Genomic DNA, 20,816 nt, shown 5'->3' on the forward strand with positions numbered 1-20,816 from the left:
CATACTGTACTTCCAGGCATTTCGTTCTAGTCTTTTCTGAGACAGCTTAGGGGTTTTGGATGTCCATCTCTCTCCTGATTGGAATGGATTTGGACCTGTGCATAAATCTGTTTGGGTTATGGAACAAGTCTGTGATGCTTTGATGGTTGTTACCTCTGTATTCTCTATTTAAACACGTTCTTACCACAATTCTTTTGCCCCGATGTGTGTGTAGAGTAGAAGAGGGGGAAATAGAAATTTTTGGGGGTGTGCACACTAAAGGTGGCCATACACGGGCCGATAAAAGCTGCCGACAGATAGAGTATGGGGCCCCCCGACGGGCTTCCCCAATTTCAGACTTTCGGCCAGATCTCAATCGGATGGGACAAAAAATCCAGTCGGATCATGGCCGCATCTGTTCGTCGGATCAGCCCGGTATTGCCCACCGTGGGCATATCGGAGAGAGATCTGCTCGTTTAGCGACATCGCCAAACGAGCGGATCTCTCCATGTATGGCCACCTTAAGGGGAAATGTAAAACAATTTGCAAAGAGCAAAACTTTGAGAATAAAGATTCGCCTGTCGTAATGTAATATTCTTCATTAGGCTTTTATTGCATTGCGAATCTTAATTGCGCATTACAAACCTTTAACACCTGTTCTGGAGTTTTGTTAAATATTTTGTTGCATGGTTTGCAATTCCAAAATTTTATTACTTTCACGGCAAACGTTCGCAAAAGCTCTTTGGTCGCACACTTCGTGAGGATGCCGTTGAGGTCTTTAATTAGTCTACAATGGAGCAAACATGGTCTCTAACGTTCGCAAAGGTGTTTATGAATGTTTTTTGCACTATGAAACATATTACATTCCCCCATAAAAGTTTTGATAATGTGAAGTCGAAGTGAAGTAGAATGGGTATATGGGGGGTTAGTTAGGTAATCGGTCAACCAGCCATGTGCGATAATGCCGCCAGAATAAGATATTTATACATTTTATTTTTAATTTTAAGAAATGTCATTCCTTTGTATTACGTCAACTTAATTCCCAAGCTTGGACTGTGTCTCACCATGGGTTTTTCCATCATGTACTTAACTCACGAATTCTGAAAGTTTCAAAAATAAGATGCTTCTTTCTCAGACTTTCATTAGGGAACAGCATAGAAATGCCTGGTCTACAGACAGCACCAAAGAACAATAAGATCGGCCACTGCACTTGGTCACATCATTTACAGTAAACAAATCTAATAACATATCCAGAATTTATGCTCTCAAGCCTTCAAATATCAGGAAATAATTTGGTCAAAAGGAGCAATCACGACGGCTCATTCAGGCAGACAAATTACAACAATATGTTATATTTCAGTGCTCTTGGCACTCTGTTAATAACAAGCCTTCCATCATAACTTAGGGATGCAAAGAGCCAGGGGTCTGCCGAGGACCATTCAACTGCATAAACGCTGTCTTCATGTTCTTCATAGGTGGCTATTATACTGTCCTGGAGTGGTTCTTTTGTCCTGAAAGGGACACAAAAAAATGAAGTGAGGAAAAACAATGTCACTGATTTAGCCAACGCAGTAATTGTGAACGGGGGAAATGAATGACAGGGAAAATGACAAAATGTATTGTGGTCACATAACATTAATAAATATTCATAGGCCTGGTTTTTACGTCAAGCAATTTGATCTGAAAAAGAGTCAAACGTGTCATTACATTTCAACTGGTTCTTCATAAAAAGGCCTCGAAATTTAGCCCACATAATGGCTGTTACAGACGCTAAACAAGTTCAGTTCATCACAAAGCCAGGAAAATATGGCTAAAAACACGGCTAAGAGCTCTTTATTCTATAATAAATAATATTGGTGATGAGATGATGAGAAGTGATCCTAAAGGGCTATTTTTTACTAAAGTCTGGATGGAAAAGACACATAGGGGCACATTTACTTTGCTCGAGTGAAGGATTCGAATGAAAAATACTTCAAATTTCGAAGTGTTTTTTTGGCTACTTCGACCTTCGACTACGAATCGAACGATTCAAACTAAAAATCGTTCGACTATTCGACCATTCGATAGTCGAAGTACTGTCTCTTTAAAAAAGAACTTCGACCTCCTACTTCGCCATCTAAAACCTACCGAGCATCAATGTTAGCCTATAGGGAAGGTCCCCATAGGCTTTCTAGCAAATTTTTGATCGAAGGAATTTCATTCGATCGATGGATCGTTCGATCGAACGAATAGCGGTAAATCCTTCCATATTCGAAGTCGAAGGATTTAACTTCAATAGTCGATTATCGAGGGTTAATTAACCCTCGATATTCGACCAATAGTAAATGTGCCCCGTAGTATGTCATGGATTAATTATATTGGTGAAGTGCCAATATCCAAACAAAACGTTGCGAACAATTAATAGCCATTGGAAAAATTAAAATATGTATTAAAACTACTGAAATGTTACTTTCCTGGTCTTCCTCCTAGGAAGCATTTAGTGGCTGATCAGCCATGTGAATAGTTGGGGCACTGGCACATGTATGGCTATCTGGTGTTGGGAGGCCTACTTCTCAGAATTCAAATTTATGTAGTTTTGAAGAAACATCTGAATATAAAAAGCACAGATGAATAAAAATGCAGAATGAATCTGAAAACCTGGACATCCTCATTTTTGAAAAGAATTTTGAAAGAATTTTTGTGCAATTTCAAATAAAGAAAAAAAAAAACCCAAAACCTCTAAAAGCTCAAAACAAAGACTTTAAATCTTTAAAGACTTTAAAACTGCGCTGGTCCAGGGGTTCTTCCGGGGAGCACCACGGAGCAATCGTCTTCCTTCTTCGCACAGGTGCACATGTACAGTATTGTCAAAAGCCAAACTTTAACGAAGAAGTTGGCTATTTCATTCTACTGCGCATGTGTCTGCCCTGGGAAATTTGACCCCTGGACCGGTGCAGTTTTCTCCTGATAGGAGCACTGGCCGGGGTTGTCATGTAGGTATATACAATCACTTGGGGGTTCCTAACTTTTGGCACCCCCAAGTAAATATGCCTTTCCTTCTCCTTTAAGGGCAGATTTATCAAGGGTCTAATTTAGAGTTTATAAAAACTCCCATAAACTTCCATGAACTCGAAATTCGAGTTAAAAACGACCAATCTAAATTTTTCCCCAAAAAAAATCCAACTTTTGAAATTCAGGTGAATGGGATCTACCCGCAAATTCAAATCTAATTCGATTCGAGTTTTTTCTCTGAAAAAAAACTAGATTTTCAGGAAGGTTGCAAACAACTCCAAATTGATTCCAGGACGTCCCCGATAGACTAAAACAGCAATTCAGCATGTTTAAGGTGGTGAATAGTCGAATTTGAATTCTTAATGGATCAGTACACGATACATTGTCGAAATTCAACATTTTTTAAAAACGTGAATCGAATTTTAACTATTCCCTAGTCGAATTACATGAAAATAAACTTGGAAATTCGAATTTAAAAATTTAAAATTCGAATTTTCACTTCGACCCTTGATAAATCTGCCCCTAAGACTTATGATAATGACATACTTGGAGCCAACATATTTCAGTTGGGTGAAGACCACCCGTGACTGCCTCCCATGGCACCCACTGACTTGAACAGGAACATGTGGAAGTTCAGGATCTCACTAGAGCACTTTTGGGTAAATTTAAATAAATGGGCGCCACATAAGAGAGTCATAGGTGCTTTCATCCATTGGTTGCCAGGGAAGGTGGTTTTTAGTTAGGTTGTAGTTGAAATATGATTTGCAGTAATTTACTTTAAAAAATGTGAGATTACATTTTTTGAATAGTAGATGTTATGAATTCTGTAGGTGTTCTGGCAGCTTATATGTATTCTGATATCCACTCCTGCTTACAAGACAGCTGAGATTTAATTTAGCCTGTTGAATTGAACACTGACTTTATAATGCATGCTTCATCCTTTGCCTTAACCCTCGGCTTGTTTGCTTTCCTTTAAAACAATTGATTTCCGACAGCTTTAGGGGAAGGGAATAGCAAGGAACAACACAAGCATCAAGGCAAAAATATACACAGTGAAAACCCTTTCCAACCAGTTTGGTTTGTGTTTATCATATGTAAATATATATATATATATATATATATATATATATATATATATATATAGTTATTTTCTACCCATATTTTTAAAAACATAAACTATAATTAAGAGTACTTTTGAGAAAGTACAGGTATGGGACCTGTTATGCAGAATTCTCAGGACCTTGGGTTTTCCGGATAAGGGATCTTTTCGTAAATTGGATCTCCATCTAAATTTAAACATGACTTAAGCCCAGTAGGATTGTTTTGCCTCCAATAAGGATTAATTATATCTTCAATTGATCAAATGGAATTATTTGCTTAAAATCGAGTCTTTGGAAGATGGTCTTCCCGTAATTCATACATTTCTGAATAGTGGTTTTCCAGATAATGGTTCCCAAATCTGCACTTGCAGCATAAGGGCAGATTTGTTAAAATTTTAACTGGGGGAATCCTTCAGGGTTGCCAGTAATTCACATTTTTCCCACAGTTTCTACCACAGTTTCCTGGGGAAATATTCTTACCAGTCAGAAAAGAGTTTAATTAAACGATACGTTTAATGAATACAGATCAATGTGCCAATTTCTCAGAACTGAATCTATGGTTTTGAGGGTCCAACTCAATTCCTTTCCTATGGGTGGTCGATTTCAGCATGCAGCCCTAAAACCAAATCGGTTTCAGAAGGTTAGGAATTTGCCTAAATATAAGGGGGTTATTTATCAAAATCCGAATTTATCTAATTCTTTTCTGAAATTTACTCAGACCAAATCTGCATGGTTATTTCCCCTGATTTATTAATAAATTTACCCGAAAAATTCCAGTGCTGGAAAAAACCCGATAAAATTGTGAGAATCGTATACGAAAATTTTAGTCGTACAAGTTTTTTGGATTTCCCCCCGAAAGCCACAAAATCTTCGGATTTTTGCGCGAAATGATATCTTTGGGACTTCTCCCATTAACTTATATACAACTTCGTCAGGTCAGAGATGCCAGATTTTCGGGTTCTGACTTTTTACATCCTCGGAGTTTAATACATTTTTCACAAAAAATTCTGATTTTATAGTAAAAAAAAACTTTGGCAGTTTTTGGCATTCGGACTTTAATAAATAACCCCTAAGTTATGGTTACGAATCATTAAACGGGGGAAACAGGGAGGGGAAAACACATGTGTTAAAACAGAACAGGAATAAATAATGTAACATCATTTCAAATAGAGCATTATCTTTGTACTACTTGTCCTACAGTGTGAATGGTTTCATAAGGGCAAGAAATAACCCTCGCTGGCTGAATAATTCACTACACGGATGTAAATATCTAATAGTGAATTATACTTTTCTTCCTGCAGGTTGTCCTCCTGATCACTCAGATCTTCATCATCAACAAGGTGACCGAATGGTTCGGAAGAAATGGACACCATGTTGGATAGGATAACCCTGCTGTCACTGCTTCCCGTCAGAACCAGCTGGTCATGGGAATGGTTGTATCGGACACTCCAAACCCTAGGGGGGGGGGGAAAAATAAAAATGATAATATATGTTTGAAAACTTTATACTGTGATATTAAACATAAAGCAGTGCCTTACATAAACCAATAAAGATGACATATCTATTGAAGATCAATCTGAATTGAAACCTATTTTGAATCCCCTCAGGCTCTACCCAATTTACAGCTGCCGTATACGCCCTTCTCCATCACCCCAAACTATCATCTCAGCCAGTGATTGCCCTTGCAATCCTTTAAAGGAGAATTAACCCCCCACCACCATAAGCCACCCGTAAACTTCCAGACATTGCCACCCTTACACTAAAGCACATCACGGGGAGGGAGAGGGGGGATCCCAGTCTTTTATTCAGATCAGTGCATGGTTGCTAGGGTTATCTTTTATAGGTGTTGAACTTGCTGGACTTTTCAAACCATATTTTGACTTGCATTCTTCACAAAGTGTCCTAGAGCCCCATGTTATCCTAATGCCATGCTGCTTTGACCCTACCACCTCCACTGTGGAGAATCCAAATGGTGTAGGTGCTGGGTAAGGAGATAGTTGCTCTCACTGCTAAAGGGAGCCCATACTACTCTCCAAGAGCAACAACAACCCAACTTACAAAATTAGCTCCCCACTCTGTTCTAGATAATTCATATTCTCCCTGTTTCACCTCTCATATCACCATTCCATCCCCTTGCAAGTACTTCAACCTAATCCTCCTGAGTCTTCAACTGAGTCCTCCTGAGTCTTCTGCCCCAATATATGTTATTTATTTTTTGCAAGTTGATGTACATCTCGTTCTCACTGAGCTGTGAAAGGCTCCATACATATAATAGCTGCATAAGTAAATTAAGCAGAAAACCACAAATCTCTATCTTACTCAAATAAGCACTTTGTCACTTTTTTGTGATTTCTAGTTACATTATATTGTTAGCGGGAAGAGGTGTAATTTAGTCATTACCGTCAAAGTGTTTGATAATTACACACCTGCTATTGAAGCCTTTCACTTTGCTTGTAGGATGAATAATATTTGTGATAAAATGTCCCGCTGATTGTTTTAATTTTAGGCACACACATTAATGGTACCATTTTGTATGATGACAATGGCATATTGACACTATATTCCTGTCTGCAGTATGTACAGTATTACCTTCTCAAAATTATACAAGCATATAGGAACATAACTGACAGGCCCTCAATTAGTAGATAGGCAGGGGTGAAAAAAATTGGTATGTCTCTCATAATTCAATATAATATTTAAGGAATATTTTCCATGGAACAGGATGCTGGCAATGCTTTTATGGATGTAGATCATAATGGGACAACTGCAAAAAAAAAGAGCTTTCATTTGAAGCAACGTAGGTGGTTCTTCACCATGAGGTTGTGGAATGCACTGCCGGGTGATGTTGTGATGCTGATTCAGTTAATGACTATAAGAATGGCTTGGATGATTTCTTGGACAGACATATATTGTGATACTAAATTCTATAGTTATAGGTATGGGTATATAGAATTTAATTAAAAGAAGGGAGGGGTGTGTGTATGGATGCTGTATGGATCTTTTGGAGGGGTTCAACTTTATGGGCTTTGTCTTTTTTCAACCCAATTTAACTATGTAAAGCATGGGCACTCCTGTGGTAAATGATATATACAGTGGTACATGAAAGTTTGTGAACCATTAACGTTTTCTATATTTTTATATCAATGTCACTTTACAAGTCAAACAAGTCCTAAAAGTAGATGAAGAAAACCTAATTAAACAAAAATCATCATATTTGGTCATGTATTTATTGAAAAAACACAAAAAAAATAGCCATGCTATAGGGTTGACCAGCTGCTACAAACACCTTTGATTTCAGCGTTTGGTCTAACCCATAATCTGAAGTTGACCAGCTATTAACAATAAAAAGCCAATATTTATACACAAGCAGAAAGATTGACAGCACATAGGTTGCCTTTAAAAATAATTATTACAAAAAATGAGGTGTTAGTACCACACTTAGGCCAAAATATATAAGCTCACGTTCTATGTCAAAAAAAAAAAAAAAATCCTTTCTCCTTCCTACGCTGCCATACACACCATTGCTGTTCATTATTCTGATGGTGAACTCATGAACATCAACATTTGCCATTGTGAGACAGGTCATCAGTTGCTTAGACGTTACCATGGGTTCCTTTGTAACCTCTCGAACTATTAGATGCCTTGCAAATGTCAACCACTTCTGTAGTCTTGAATTTCCTCCATTTGTACACAATCTGTCTGGTTGGTGGAGTCCAAACTCTTTAGAGATAGTCTTGTAAACTTTTCCAGCTTTATGGGCATCAACAACTCTTTTTCCGAGGTCCTCAGACACCTTCTTAGTTTGAGCCATGCTACACATGACCAGGCTTTGCTGGATCCCTGTTCTTTAAATAAAACTCACTCACACCTGATTGTCATCCCATTGACTGAAAACACCAAACTTTGACTTCATTAAATTATATGATAATACAAAGGATTTACTTAGTTTTGCACACGCAGATATGTTATTGGATCATTTTTTTCAATAAATACATGACCAAATATAATAATTTTTTTTCTTTGTCTACTTGTAGGACTTGTTTGAAAATCAGATAATGTTTATATATCTATATATACAGTATGTATATATATATATATATATATATTTTATTTTTTTTTGTTTTGTTTTTATATTATAGTGTTAAAACATGTTCAGCTTTATCTCTTCAATCTGAGGTTTCCATGGTAACTTGTGACTACTAGACTCTAGAGAGACATCTACTTTAACCCTCTAGACACAATATTTCAGCAGCGTACTGTATGTCTACTGAATTTAAAAGAAAAAAAAACTAAATTATATATTATTTTTAATAAAAGTGATGTTTTTGTCTAATTAATCATATGGTTTTTCTGCAATCAGTAGATACAAATAAATTCTGATTCACTTGTATACAGTAAGTGCCTGTTTCTCATTATGTCCCAGAAGGCCAGTTTAAAAGATACTATTGAGTTCACCATTAGGCAAAGTGTAAGCTCATACATATTGTTTTTATCTTTGTTCTTCTACCAACCTGAAAGCTGAATACATAATAATATGAGTTTAATACTTTGTCAGGCACAGCTTAAGATGTATTAAAAGCCAAAATTTATTTGCGGTGATACCCTAAACCGTGTGCTATAAAATTCTTCCCATATGTTGGGTTTTGTAGAGCAGTCTGGGAGATATGTACCTTCCCTCTAGTGTATTCCAAGACAGATGAATTAATTTGACACTTATTGTGTCACGGCTCCTTTAACATAGAAATGCCAGAACAAGCATTTGTAAAATCATTAACTTATTTACAATTGTTTTTACCACTGTAAAAATAAAATCAGTCAACAAACCAGGCCAAGAGATACAGGCTGCCTGAAGCCAACCTCCACCTCCTCCTTCGTTCCTCTAATAATCACCATCCTCCACTCACTGCTAGTCTTCACCCCTCCATTGCACCCCCTGCTTACTGCCAGTCTCTCTATCTTCAGTGCTACATACAATGGGAATGGATGGGACCTACTGTAGAATTTTTGAGCCCCTCGTGTTAAACACAAGGGATCTGACTGCACGCCTACCACTCCTTCCTGCGCTGCCTGATTTATAAATCTTTTATTTTGATTTATTTTCAGAAAGAAGACTTAAAATAATAATTTAGCAGTCCCCCACCCCCATTTGTCTGTGACTTTATGGATATAATTTTGAGCCAGCTTGCAAGGTTTTAGCCCATAGAAAATAATATAATTTGACTGGTCTCAAGGCTCAAAGGCTAGTGTGATACTAAGCTCTATAGTTAGTATAGGTATGGGTATATAGAATTTATGTGAAAGTAGGGAGGGGTGTGTGTATGGATGCTGGGTTTTCATTTGGAGGGGTTGAACTTGATGGACTTTGTCTTTTATCAACCCAATTTAACTATGTAACTATGTAACTATGGTCTGGAGAAAACTTTTTGACAAAATGTTATAGGGGTAACATTTTAAAATTGAGCAAATATTCCTGAAAGGCAAATATGAATTAACCTGTTAAGGTGGCCACACACAGAGAGATCTCACCCCACGATATGCCAACACTGAGGTGGGCAATATCGGGCAAATCCGATCATGGGTCCTAGGGACCAACGACCGGATCTTAACGACAGGGATGTGGGAGGTCGAATCGCAGGACCACATAAACGAACAGATGCGGTCCACAATCAGATGGGATTTTTACCTCTGCCAACTCTTGTCCAGAGGGCCCCAGACATGGGCCAATAAGCTGCCGACTCAGTCTGTCGGCAGCTTTTATCGGCCTGTGTATGGCCAGCCTTACCCATAGCAACCAATTAGATATTTATTTTTCTAAATTGCAGTTTAATTACAAGATTGGTGATAAGGTGCTACTGGTTAACTGATATTAAACAAAACCCTGTGTCAGGCAACGAGAATCCAATATACATTATATAACTGAAAAGTCACAAAAATAGTCACAGACAAAAACAATAGGGTAGGAGACAGCTAACATACAGATTTTTGGATTGTTGGGGTAAGGTAGAACACCTGAAGGAGAACTAAATAACATACACTCCATGCTTATAGTGCCCTAGTGGGAACTGAACCCATGATAGGACTCCATCACTGCAATACAACAGTGCTAGTCACGGTGTCACCATTTTTATTATTTTCCTTCTTAAAACCATTTTCTTCTGCATTAACAAGTTAAATTATTAAACTTGCCTACAGATCTAAATTATTATTTGCTGACTGGGTCCATTTCCTTAATTCTTTTTTCAACTAAATTATTTTCATGCATTTTTATTTGAAGAGGAACAGTTGTGTAACATTTTTCCTGGGCACCCAACAGAAGATTATTCTGTGGCCCCTCTAAGTCACATAGACAAGCCAACTCCCTGCTGTCCCACTGCCTGCCCAGAGGGTGCATGTTGCAGAAGCTGTAGTTTTCTATATTCTTATAGCTCTTGAAATATAAAATGTTTTGCTGAGGGAACTTGCTAATAAACTACTTTATATATTCTCCAAACAACTCAGTCGTGCTCTTTGGCAGATGCCCATTCCAAATTGCTGACTCATGTCAATTCGGAAGACTAATAAATCATTTACTGACACATGCTCCATCAACTTAAGAATTTCAGCTGGGAGAACTAGTTACTACTTTTTGTATGTCTGGGACTCAACTAGAAAAAAAATGGTTAGGCTAAGAGAGATCACTAATAAAGTATTAAATATGGTAGAAATGATAAAATAAAATAAATGGCTATTTATACAATAGATTTTAGAGGCTTTTGATTGAAGTTCCTCTTAAAATACAGTTCCATGGAGGGTGTGGGTAGGAGAGGATGAAAAGGAGCAATGGGACAGGGCCTAATATTAGAAGACCTTGGACAGTAGACCTTACATCTGGTCAAAACCCATTCAAGTCTTTATTAGGCATCAAGAGCTTGTGGAAATATAAAGGTAAAGAAAAAGCTATGTGCAAAAAGCCTCCTTTGGATAATAGCAAAGGTTTTTGGGCCATTTAAACAGCCTATCAACATGGCACCGTTGCAATTACCTGCAAGCATTTATGCAAACAGAAAAGTGCCATGTTTCCAGGCAACTGTTTACAAGTGTTTGCCCAAGAGCTTGGGTGAGATTTCCACACAAGTCAGTAGTGAAATAGAAATATTTTTAATGCCTACATACTAAAAGCTCTATTCGTGATCACAAATGGAAGTTCAAAATTCACAAAAAAACTTGCGCGAAGCTCCAAAGCACCCTCACAAGCTCTGATGTACAAACATCAACAATAGGGAACCCTTAGAATGACCACCTGTCTGGACATGGCAGTAGGTCCCGGATTCCATTAGTGCATTGCATTGGATACTTTTATCAAAGACCTAAAGATGCTGAAGATAAATGAAAATATTTAGCTGTAATGTTGCACTTTAGATTATTCAGCCTGCTGTTCCAAAGACAAATGGATTGACTATGTTCATACTTATGCTTACATTCATTTAAAAATGGTTTATTATGGTGTTCTATGTCCATGCAGAATAAGTGGTTTCAATACAAAAGAATGGAGTGTTACCAGTGAGAATGCTCCTCTAATGTTTTTACTGGTTCATGAATATTTCTGGTATCCCAAAACTTCACTTTGCAATCATCTCCACAACTGGCCAGATAGTACTGTTTATTGGGGTTGAAGTCCAAGTCTCGAACCAACTGTCCGTGAGCATTTTCAATGCAGTATATCTGTCTGGAAAATAAAGAAATACAACATTTTAGAATTTAGGCAAATTCTTATCTGGTATGACTAATGTTGTCCCAAACCCATATGAGAAACTCTTCAAGATAACATGGTAGCCTCACAGAGACTTATCTGCTCAGATTCAGTAGGGCCGACCATACTGCCTAAAGCTCCCAATAGACGCGATGATTCTTCTTGCCAAATGACCGATTTTAGGGAAGCCCGACCAATCCTTCGAAATTATCGTGCAGTTAGTGGTATTCGAACAATCGTAGATCTTACGATTTTTCGGCCGACATCTGTCGGGAAATTGATCGGCCAGGTCAAAAAATCTGTCGGTCCCAGTGCAATCCATCTATGTTTGCAGGGCCAAGCAGGCAGCTCCCCTTTTTTTCCTGGCAAATTGGTCTTTTTAGTTGATGGTAAATTCGTACGATCGTACGATCGTTCTGAGAAGATCGTGGTCTCACGATCAGGATCTGATCTTTTAAAAATCTCAACATCTATGGCCAGCTTTACAGTCTGTATATGAATAGTTTCAACAGACCATATTGTGATCCTGTCAAGTATTAGTTGATGTATCCAAACCAAAAATTTTGTTGAAGGAGTAAAGAGGTGATCATTCAGGCAATCAGAACAATAGCCAGGGCCTGAACTAGGGGTAGGCAACAGAGACACTTGTCAAGGGAGGAAATTTGGCAGGGTGCCAGGAATTTATCCCTAGTCTAGGATCTTGTCCTCCCACCCACTGCTTGTCAATGACAATACGCACAAGTGCATGCACATGATTGCTGGTGCATGTGGTCATTGGTGGGCCACAGGGCCAGCTGAATTGTCTAGGACACCTGGCTGTTTTGGCATGTAACAATCCGTATGTATGGTCCCTTGTACAGTATCTTTCTATTCAGCCCCTGGTCCGATTTGGTTGGAAACCTTGATGGGTCAGTCACTGTACTTTCAGAGAGAATAGCAAGTACAATGAATACAAAGCCATGCATACAGTGACGGCATTCCCAAAGCTACTTGTTCTGATACATGCTTATAGCATTGGCTAGTGCCAATGTGCCTGTTCAGCCTGCTCTTATAAATAGCATGCATGGAACCAAGAGAACCCTGGAACTGGCACCAGCCTGTACTGGTGGTACAAGTATGGGATCCCTTATCCAGAATCAAAGTATCCAGAAAGCTCTGAAACACGGGACAGCCATCTCCCATAGAGTCATTCTAACCAAAACATGATTTCCTTTTCTTTTCGATGTCTCCATATTAGGGAAAGGCCATCTCCCATTGGGACACATTTACTAAAGAGCGAATTGTGATTTTTGGACGAAAATTTGCCAAAATAACAATCCGCAGCGAATTTTCCAATTTACTAAAAGGCGAAGAAGACGATTTGCTAGCGAAAAAGCTCAGCACTAGAGAACTTTTGCACCAAGCTCATTCGCACGATCGTTAATCTGCAAATTTATCAAAGTGTAAACTTCCTAATACTGTACATTATCCTTTTTGACAAACTCTTCTTGACCTGATTCTACCTAGCGAATTGTTAAGATGAGGCAACATCCTCAATATCCTCAGAATGTCAGTGACATCATATCCTGTTTTCCTAAAAAATCATAAAAAAAGACAAAATGCTGTTTTTTTCCTATTTTAATGTAGGATTGTAAGTTGTAACTGTTAAATACGATACATATTATTTACCTATTTGAGGGGCATGCCATATTTGTTTTAGGGTGGGCTCATGTCTATGACAAAAGAGGATATATTTTGTCTTTATTTTGCTTCCTTGGACGTTTTGGCCACTTCCAGCAATTTCACCATCACTAATAAAGACATACATATGACCTGTATGTACCCACCATATTTAAATTGACCTAAGCGTATGGAAAAGGGCACTGGTTGCCCATGTCTGCTCTAGGGTCTATTTCTGTACTAAGTAAGGAGACAGGGTGCAGAATGAGGAAAAAAAAAAATAATATATCTATATATATATATATATATATATATATATATATATATATATATATATATATATATATTATATATATATATATATATATATATATATATATACACACACCCAACTTGCTTTTTCAAAATAGTGGTGGTGGTGATATTCTCTTTATTCTTCTTGTTGCTATAGCAGCAACTATTTCTGTGTCTGTGACTTTGTATCTGTGGGAGGTGACACTACTGTGTTGCAATGTGTAGATTTCAGCCTTCTTCATTTCTTGCACTAGACCTTGACTGATATACAGTACTGTCACGTTATCTTGTATTATTTGGCATGTGACCCGCGTAAATAGTATCTAAAGCGAGTAATAATACGACTATAATGGGCAGATTTATCAAAGGTCGAATTTAGAATTTTTTTTTTTACTCTAATAAATTCAAATATACTCACAACTCGAATGGGAGGTTATTTAAGAAAAATGCGAACGTCTCATATTCGATCGAATATTCCAGACCTGAAAATTCGAATAGAATTCGAATAAAATTTGAATCGAGTTTTTCTGCTGACAAACTCGATTGTCAGGAAGGCAATCAACATATTCAAATAGTTCAACGGACCTCTGCCATTAACTTGTAAATGAACCTGGCAGGTTTTAGGTGGCGCATATTCAAATTGGAACGGTTTGCATAGTCAAGGTGTGATAAATATTACATTTGAATTGGAATGTGTGAATTATGACACCAAAAAAAATTCAAAATTTACTATTCGACTCTAAATCTGCCCTTAAATGTATGTATGTACAGTATGTTGATTTTACCTCCCTATTTAAATGCCTGATTAACCAGCCACCATTAATATGTCATTACACCTTCAGAAAGTCTCAAAGACCCGCTGGTAGTCAACTAAAACTTTGCAAGGAATTCCAGGCCTCAACAGCTATTTAAACACATTGAACATTTAAAGAAATCCGAGCTTTGTCTGATAGCAAATGTTTGCAGTAGTCCAGTCAACAAATCCAAAAAATGACTTGCCTTACCTACTGGGGCTTTATGGATCTTAAAGAAAGGGATGTGGGTTTGTGTTTGTTTTAACTTACATTTTTCCCAGACCTGCATAACAACTGATGTTTGATTAAAATGTGTTTTCTCTCCAGGTTGTTGTTTATGACAGCAGGATTCAACATTTTTTAAGAAAAATACATGTTTACAATGAAAATGTCAAGTTGTATTATGCCACACAATTAAAGCTACTGTACCATCCCCTTGGGCAGCTGTATGGTCGAGAATGAGTCCAACTGAGATCTATAGAACATGGCTAACAAGAGAACTGTGAATTTAGCTTGTTAAATAACAACTGCTGGCTCTTGCACTGGACAAGGTGTTCTTTCTCACTGCGTAACTAAATTGGCACCTTTAGATGGTTTAATTGAGATTTACTTTTTAGTTTTACTTTTTTATAGAATAGGCATGCATAGGTTACCACAGAGACATAAAAAGGTTTACTGCGGTAGAATATAATGTATTTTAAGGGTTCATGATTAAGGATGTGGCTAGAACAGCAAACATCATAGTCTGGAATGGAGAGAAGAAAAAAATCTCCTACATGCTAGGGTTTTCATATTATAAAAATAACCACTCATCCAAAAAACACAAAGCCCAAAGCTTTCCCATACTCTTCCAGCCTATAACTGCTGCTCACTGAGGCCCCAAGATGTGTGAAGTCTGGACAGTTAAAGGAAAACTATACCTCCGAACAATGTAGGTCTCTATAAAAATATATTGCATAAAACAACTGATATATAAAATCCTGCTTTGTGTAAAAAATATTTTCACACTAATATACTTACTTAGTAGTATGTGCCATTGGGTAAACATAAATAGAAAGTTGCCATTTTAAGAACTAAGGGCCGACCCCTGAAATTCTACGATGCACTATGACACAGACAAACCACACGTTAGGTCACATGAGCCAATTAGCAAATGACATTCTATTTTTTACTCCCACACTTCTTCCTGTTACAGTTAGAGCTATAGTATTTCTGGTCAGGTGATTTCTGAGGCAGCACACAGACCATCACAAAATAGTGGCTCAAGTCAAAGATGTAAAAGGGAAAGATTCTTAAAATCTTACCCCCAAATGTAATAAAAGGCACCATGTTTGCCCAGGAGCAGTAACCCATAGCAATCAATAAGAAGTTTCCACTTAAACATGAGAACTGTAAATACTACTGGGCAAACGTAGTGCCTTTTATTACATAGCCCCTATAAAGGGTAAGATTTTTTAATAGGCCACTTAATATGACTATAATAAAAACTATCTGTCTGCTTAAGTATTCCTTCTGGAAGTATAGCTTTCCTTTAACCCAGCTTGCCCCCAACTTTGCCTTAGAATTTCCACTTTTGTTACAGTATAAAGCTACTGAGAGACTAATAAATAATAGGTAAATATTCCAAGGACACCAAAGCCCAGATTAAATCAATGGCCTTGAACATAATTCATCACCCAGCACCAGAACACACTCTTTACATAAACTGCGCCACTTTGAAAGTAGCAACGCGTTTCACACATGCAGCATTGTGTCAACGAACAACCGAACACAAATAATAAAATAGACAATAAATCCACCCACAAGAAGTTAGTGGCCAATCGGGAAAAGGGGTGAGCCGTTTTGCACTATTTTTGGAAATCTAGGAGCGTTTATACTGTTAATATCTGGACACAAATTAAGATATATAGCTTCCTAGAAAATATTTGATTTAATTAACACGAAATACTGAGCTGTACACAAATTTATTTTCATGATACATATAGGAACATAGTCTCTCTTTACAAAGAAAATGAAATAATCTATATATATATATATATATATATGAAATATTTGCAGTGTCTTCTGTTGCTTTGGGGTAAAGTGCACCCAGATTTTTTTTTTTAAAAAAAAATCCTATCTGTTTTAAGGGTGAATCCACCTATAGAAGAAAAACGTAAAAGGAAAAAAAAGAAAAAGACAGAACCTCCCCCACAGCCGTTATAACAGCAGCAGACCCTATTGCAAAGATCTGTCTCCTCAGTTTAGTGATAAATTACTGTGTGCTGAGGGGATAATCGGTATCTTAAAAAAGCTTGCACAGACCTCAGTTGTCATGGTAACGGATGTGTATAGCATCACTCGGCTGCTTATCAAAACCACAACTAGAACTAAAAAAAATATATATCTATCTCGTATAAGGCAGACTATACGTGTTATGCTGTGATTGCGTACAAACAATATCATCATTTACAGAGACAGAGCATCTGTTAGGTTCAAACATGACCTTAAATAAAAAAATTAAGCGAAATTAGGAAAGAACTAACCAAAATGTACGTGTATCACTCATTGATGCTTCAATGAAAAGATTGAATAATTCATTAGCTATATCTTTTTTATATATATTCCAAAACACAGAAAAAACACCAGACAAGATATGTTAAAAAATACTAGTCCCAGAGTACTAGCGAAGAAGGACTATTAATGCTGTGGTTTGCAAGGTGACACCCCTGATATCCATGAACCTCAGAGAGCCAACTTATATATTTGATATTATGGGGGTTATTTATCAAAGATCAATTTTAAATTGATGTGAATTTTATTTTACTCGAATAAATTTGAATCTATGCACAACTCGAAAGGGATGTTATTTATGAAAAAATTTGAACATCTAAAATACAATTGAATGGGACCAACACTACATTTTTTTCATATTCTAATCGAATACGAACAAAACTCGAATCAAATTTTCCTCCGAAAAAAAAAAACTCGAATGTCAGGAAGGCTATCAACATCTTCAGATGGGTCAACGTACCTCTGCCATTGACTTGTAAATGAACGCAGCAGATTTTAGGTGGCAAATATTAGAATTAGTACTGTTGAGGTGTACAAAATCTCACATTCAAATTTACATTTGAGTAGGTGCTTTTAAATGAAAATTTGTGAGTTTTGCCACAAAAAAAAAATTTGAATTCAAATTTACCATTCCAACCTTAATAAAGCTGCCCTATATGTACAATCAAACCTTGATTTAACATTTTCCAGGGGACTGGAAAAAAAAAGTAAAATCCAGGAAATTGTAAAATGGGAGTAAGTAAAATCAGAGCTTCTCTGTAAAAATGGTGTAAGCTTAAAAAAAAATTAAAATGCAGGAAAGATCACAAAAATTGTGGTTTTAATGAATATGGGGCAGATTAGTCCAGACATTGGACCTGTTATCCAGAATGCCTGAGACAGGGGGTTTTCCGGATAAGGGATCTTTCCATAATTTGCCTCTCCATACATCTACTTGAATTGCTTCATTAAAACGATGTCTACGGGACATGGTTTCCCGTAATTAGGAACTTTTTGGATAACAAAACTGAAATGCTTTAGTACATGAAGGCAGTGCAAAAATAAATAAATAAATAAATTTAAAAAGACGATATATATATGTGTATATATATATATATATATATATATATATATATATATATATATTAGGGATGCACCAAATCCACTATTTTGGATTCTGTCGAACCCCCAAATCCTTCGCGAAAGATTTAGCTGAATACCGAACCAAACCCTAATTTGCATATGCAAATTAGGGCTGGGGAAGGTGAAAACATTTTTTACTTCCTTGTTTTGTGTCAAAAAGTCATGCAATTTCCCACCCTGTCCATAATTTGCATATGAAAATTAGGATTCGGATTCAGTTTGGCCGGGCAGAAGGATTTGATGCATCCCTAATATATATATATATGCAGGAAAAAACATATATATATATATAAATATAAATATATATTTGTGCGTGGCACACTGCTTCAACTGTTGAGTACCCAGGTGCACGGCAAAATCATGTATGTAGCATTCAAAAAGACCAGCAACACTGGGAGTTTTGGTGAAACAAATCAAACGTCTATATTTTTAAAGTGCATATACAGCCAACGTTACAATGTAAGGGATCCGTGATTTGGAAGCCTGTTATCCAGAAAGCTCTGAATTACAGGAAGGCCATCTCCCGTAGACTCCATTTTAATTAAATAAATCACATTTTTAAAAATCATTTCCTTTTTCTCTGTAATAAAACAGTATCTTATACTTGATCCAAACCAAGATCTAATTAATCTTTATTGGAGGCAAAACAGTACTACTGAGTATATTTCATGTTTAACTTTTTAATGATTTTTTAGTAGACATAAGATCTGGTGGTCCAATTTATGGAAAGATTCTTTATCTGGAAAACCCCAGGTCCCAAGCAGTCTGTATAAAAGGTTCCGTATCTGTACACTGTTAGAAAAGTAGATTCATAGCAGAAAACATGGAGGAATAAGTGCATTTGGTCAGACACAAAAGAACAATGAGAAAAGGAAGACAACATGCATCGTTAAAATGAACAATGTAGTATTTTTGCCAATGTTTGTGGATCTTCCCCATGGCGCTTTTCTCCAAATTAGGCCAAAATACAGGTGTCTTCAGCAAAATCTCGGACCTGAACAATTTGGACAATATATTATTCCTCACTAAAAGTGAGTGAAATATGAATATAACTGTGGAGAGACAATGTTATTAACTCCCTAGAATGCTAGTTAAACAGCAAGCTATATTATTGTGCATAGGGGGGAGGCTTTGTGATTTTCCTGGCTGATCTACAAGGAAAAAGTGTTTCATATAAACAGTGATACACAAATTATATTTGCTGCCCATGCATTCATTTAGAATCCAAAGCAAACAGCTGACAACTCAGGAATGGCTTAAAAAAGGGAAGATCAGTGCCCTCAAATAGTTGTTTCAAGCCTTAAACCTCAATCCTACACAATATCTGTGTCTGACTGACTATAAAAGCTCTGTACACAGGAGATCCCGTCGCTGTCTGAGCTTGAACTCTCCTGCAAAGCTGAATCACAAAATCTTCTGTATCAGACTTCCTTCTTTCAGCTTATCCTCCAGGGCATGGACTTGAGCATGTTCAGTTAGCTCCTCTCTCCCTTCTCCCTCCTCCCCTCCCTGCTGTAATCTGAGCTATGAGCAGCAGGGAAGAGACTCAGGCAGGAAGTGATGTCACAGCAAGCTAAAATGGCAGCCACTATCCTAAACAGAGAGAGCTTCTAGAGCTGTTTACTCAGGTATGGTAAAGCATTCTACTTAATAAATATAGTGCTCTAGCTTGCTCTATTGTGGCTAATATTTTAGTAATAAACTGCCTCGGTAGCTTTCCTTCTCCTTTAACATTAAATGAACTCAATAAGTTGTTTTGCCTCCAATAAGGAGTGATTACATCTTTGTTAGAATTGAGGGCAAGGTACTGTTTTACGACTACAGAGAAGGAAATTATTTCTAAAAAAAACTTTATAATTATATATTTATATTATATTATTGTAAGTTTTAGAGTAAGAAAAAAACTTGAATTAAACTTGATAAATCAGCCCCATAGTATTTGAGACGGCTTGTGTGCATATTTTTATTCTATTCAGGGATATTATTTTATCTGAATATGTTTATTTAAAATATACTAAACGAGAGGGAGATGGCATATTAATACTCGTCAGAGCAACCTGTTAAACCTTCAAAGAAACAATTATAACAATTGCAGAATAACGTCTTAACCAATGACTAAAGTTTGAGCACAAAATCACAAAATACTTTTGTTCTGGTGAACCAAAAATGCCACAGTGCTTATTTAGGCTCCCAAATGGTTCAGCCCTTCACTAAGCCTTCAAAAAGTTTCCTATTCTGAAATGAGGCTTATTATCAAAAAATTCTGGCTGACATCCTGTAATTATCGGTATAATAAACAAACTTTATTTGAGAAATCAATGAAAATGTTGCTACAATGAAATCTTTTAAACTTCTCTCTTGTCAACTGAGCTTTTGGCTTCCATTGTTTCATTGTTCTGTTAACAAAGGTTAGTCCTTCTTAGACCGTACTCATGGTTTAATTAGGGTGGACACCATATGAGCCATCTTCATTATAAAAAAACATTTCTTGTGTTCTATAATTCTGTTTGGTTCAATTAGTTCCTTTTTTAATAATTGCCGTTGGCTTCAGGCTAGGTGAGTATGAGGCACAAATGTCACTTAAGCAGCTAAATG

The 20,816-nt window shown here is 36.9% G+C and overlaps 1 protein-coding gene across 2 annotated transcripts in view; it reads right to left on the minus strand.

The window, feature by feature from the left end:
• Positions 1-952: 952 nt before the first annotated feature.
• The window catches only part of eipr1.S (EARP complex and GARP complex interacting protein 1 S homeolog), a 90,926-nt gene continuing 71,062 nt past the window's right edge, over positions 953-20,816 (minus strand). Inside the window, exons 7-9 of one of the 2 annotated variants that reach the window (XM_018264589.2) lie at positions 11,608-11,775; positions 5,358-5,525; positions 953-1,490 (exon numbers count right to left, since the gene is read on the minus strand). In XM_018264589.2, the coding sequence (XP_018120078.1) occupies positions 1,316-1,490; positions 5,358-5,525; positions 11,608-11,775 (511 nt within the window). In that variant the 3' untranslated portion in view covers positions 953-1,315. 2 annotated transcript variants of the gene reach the window in all.

Source organism: Xenopus laevis, chromosome 5S, assembly GCF_017654675.1.
Source record: "Xenopus laevis strain J_2021 chromosome 5S, Xenopus_laevis_v10.1, whole genome shotgun sequence".
NCBI lineage: Eukaryota > Metazoa > Chordata > Amphibia > Anura > Pipidae > Xenopus > Xenopus laevis.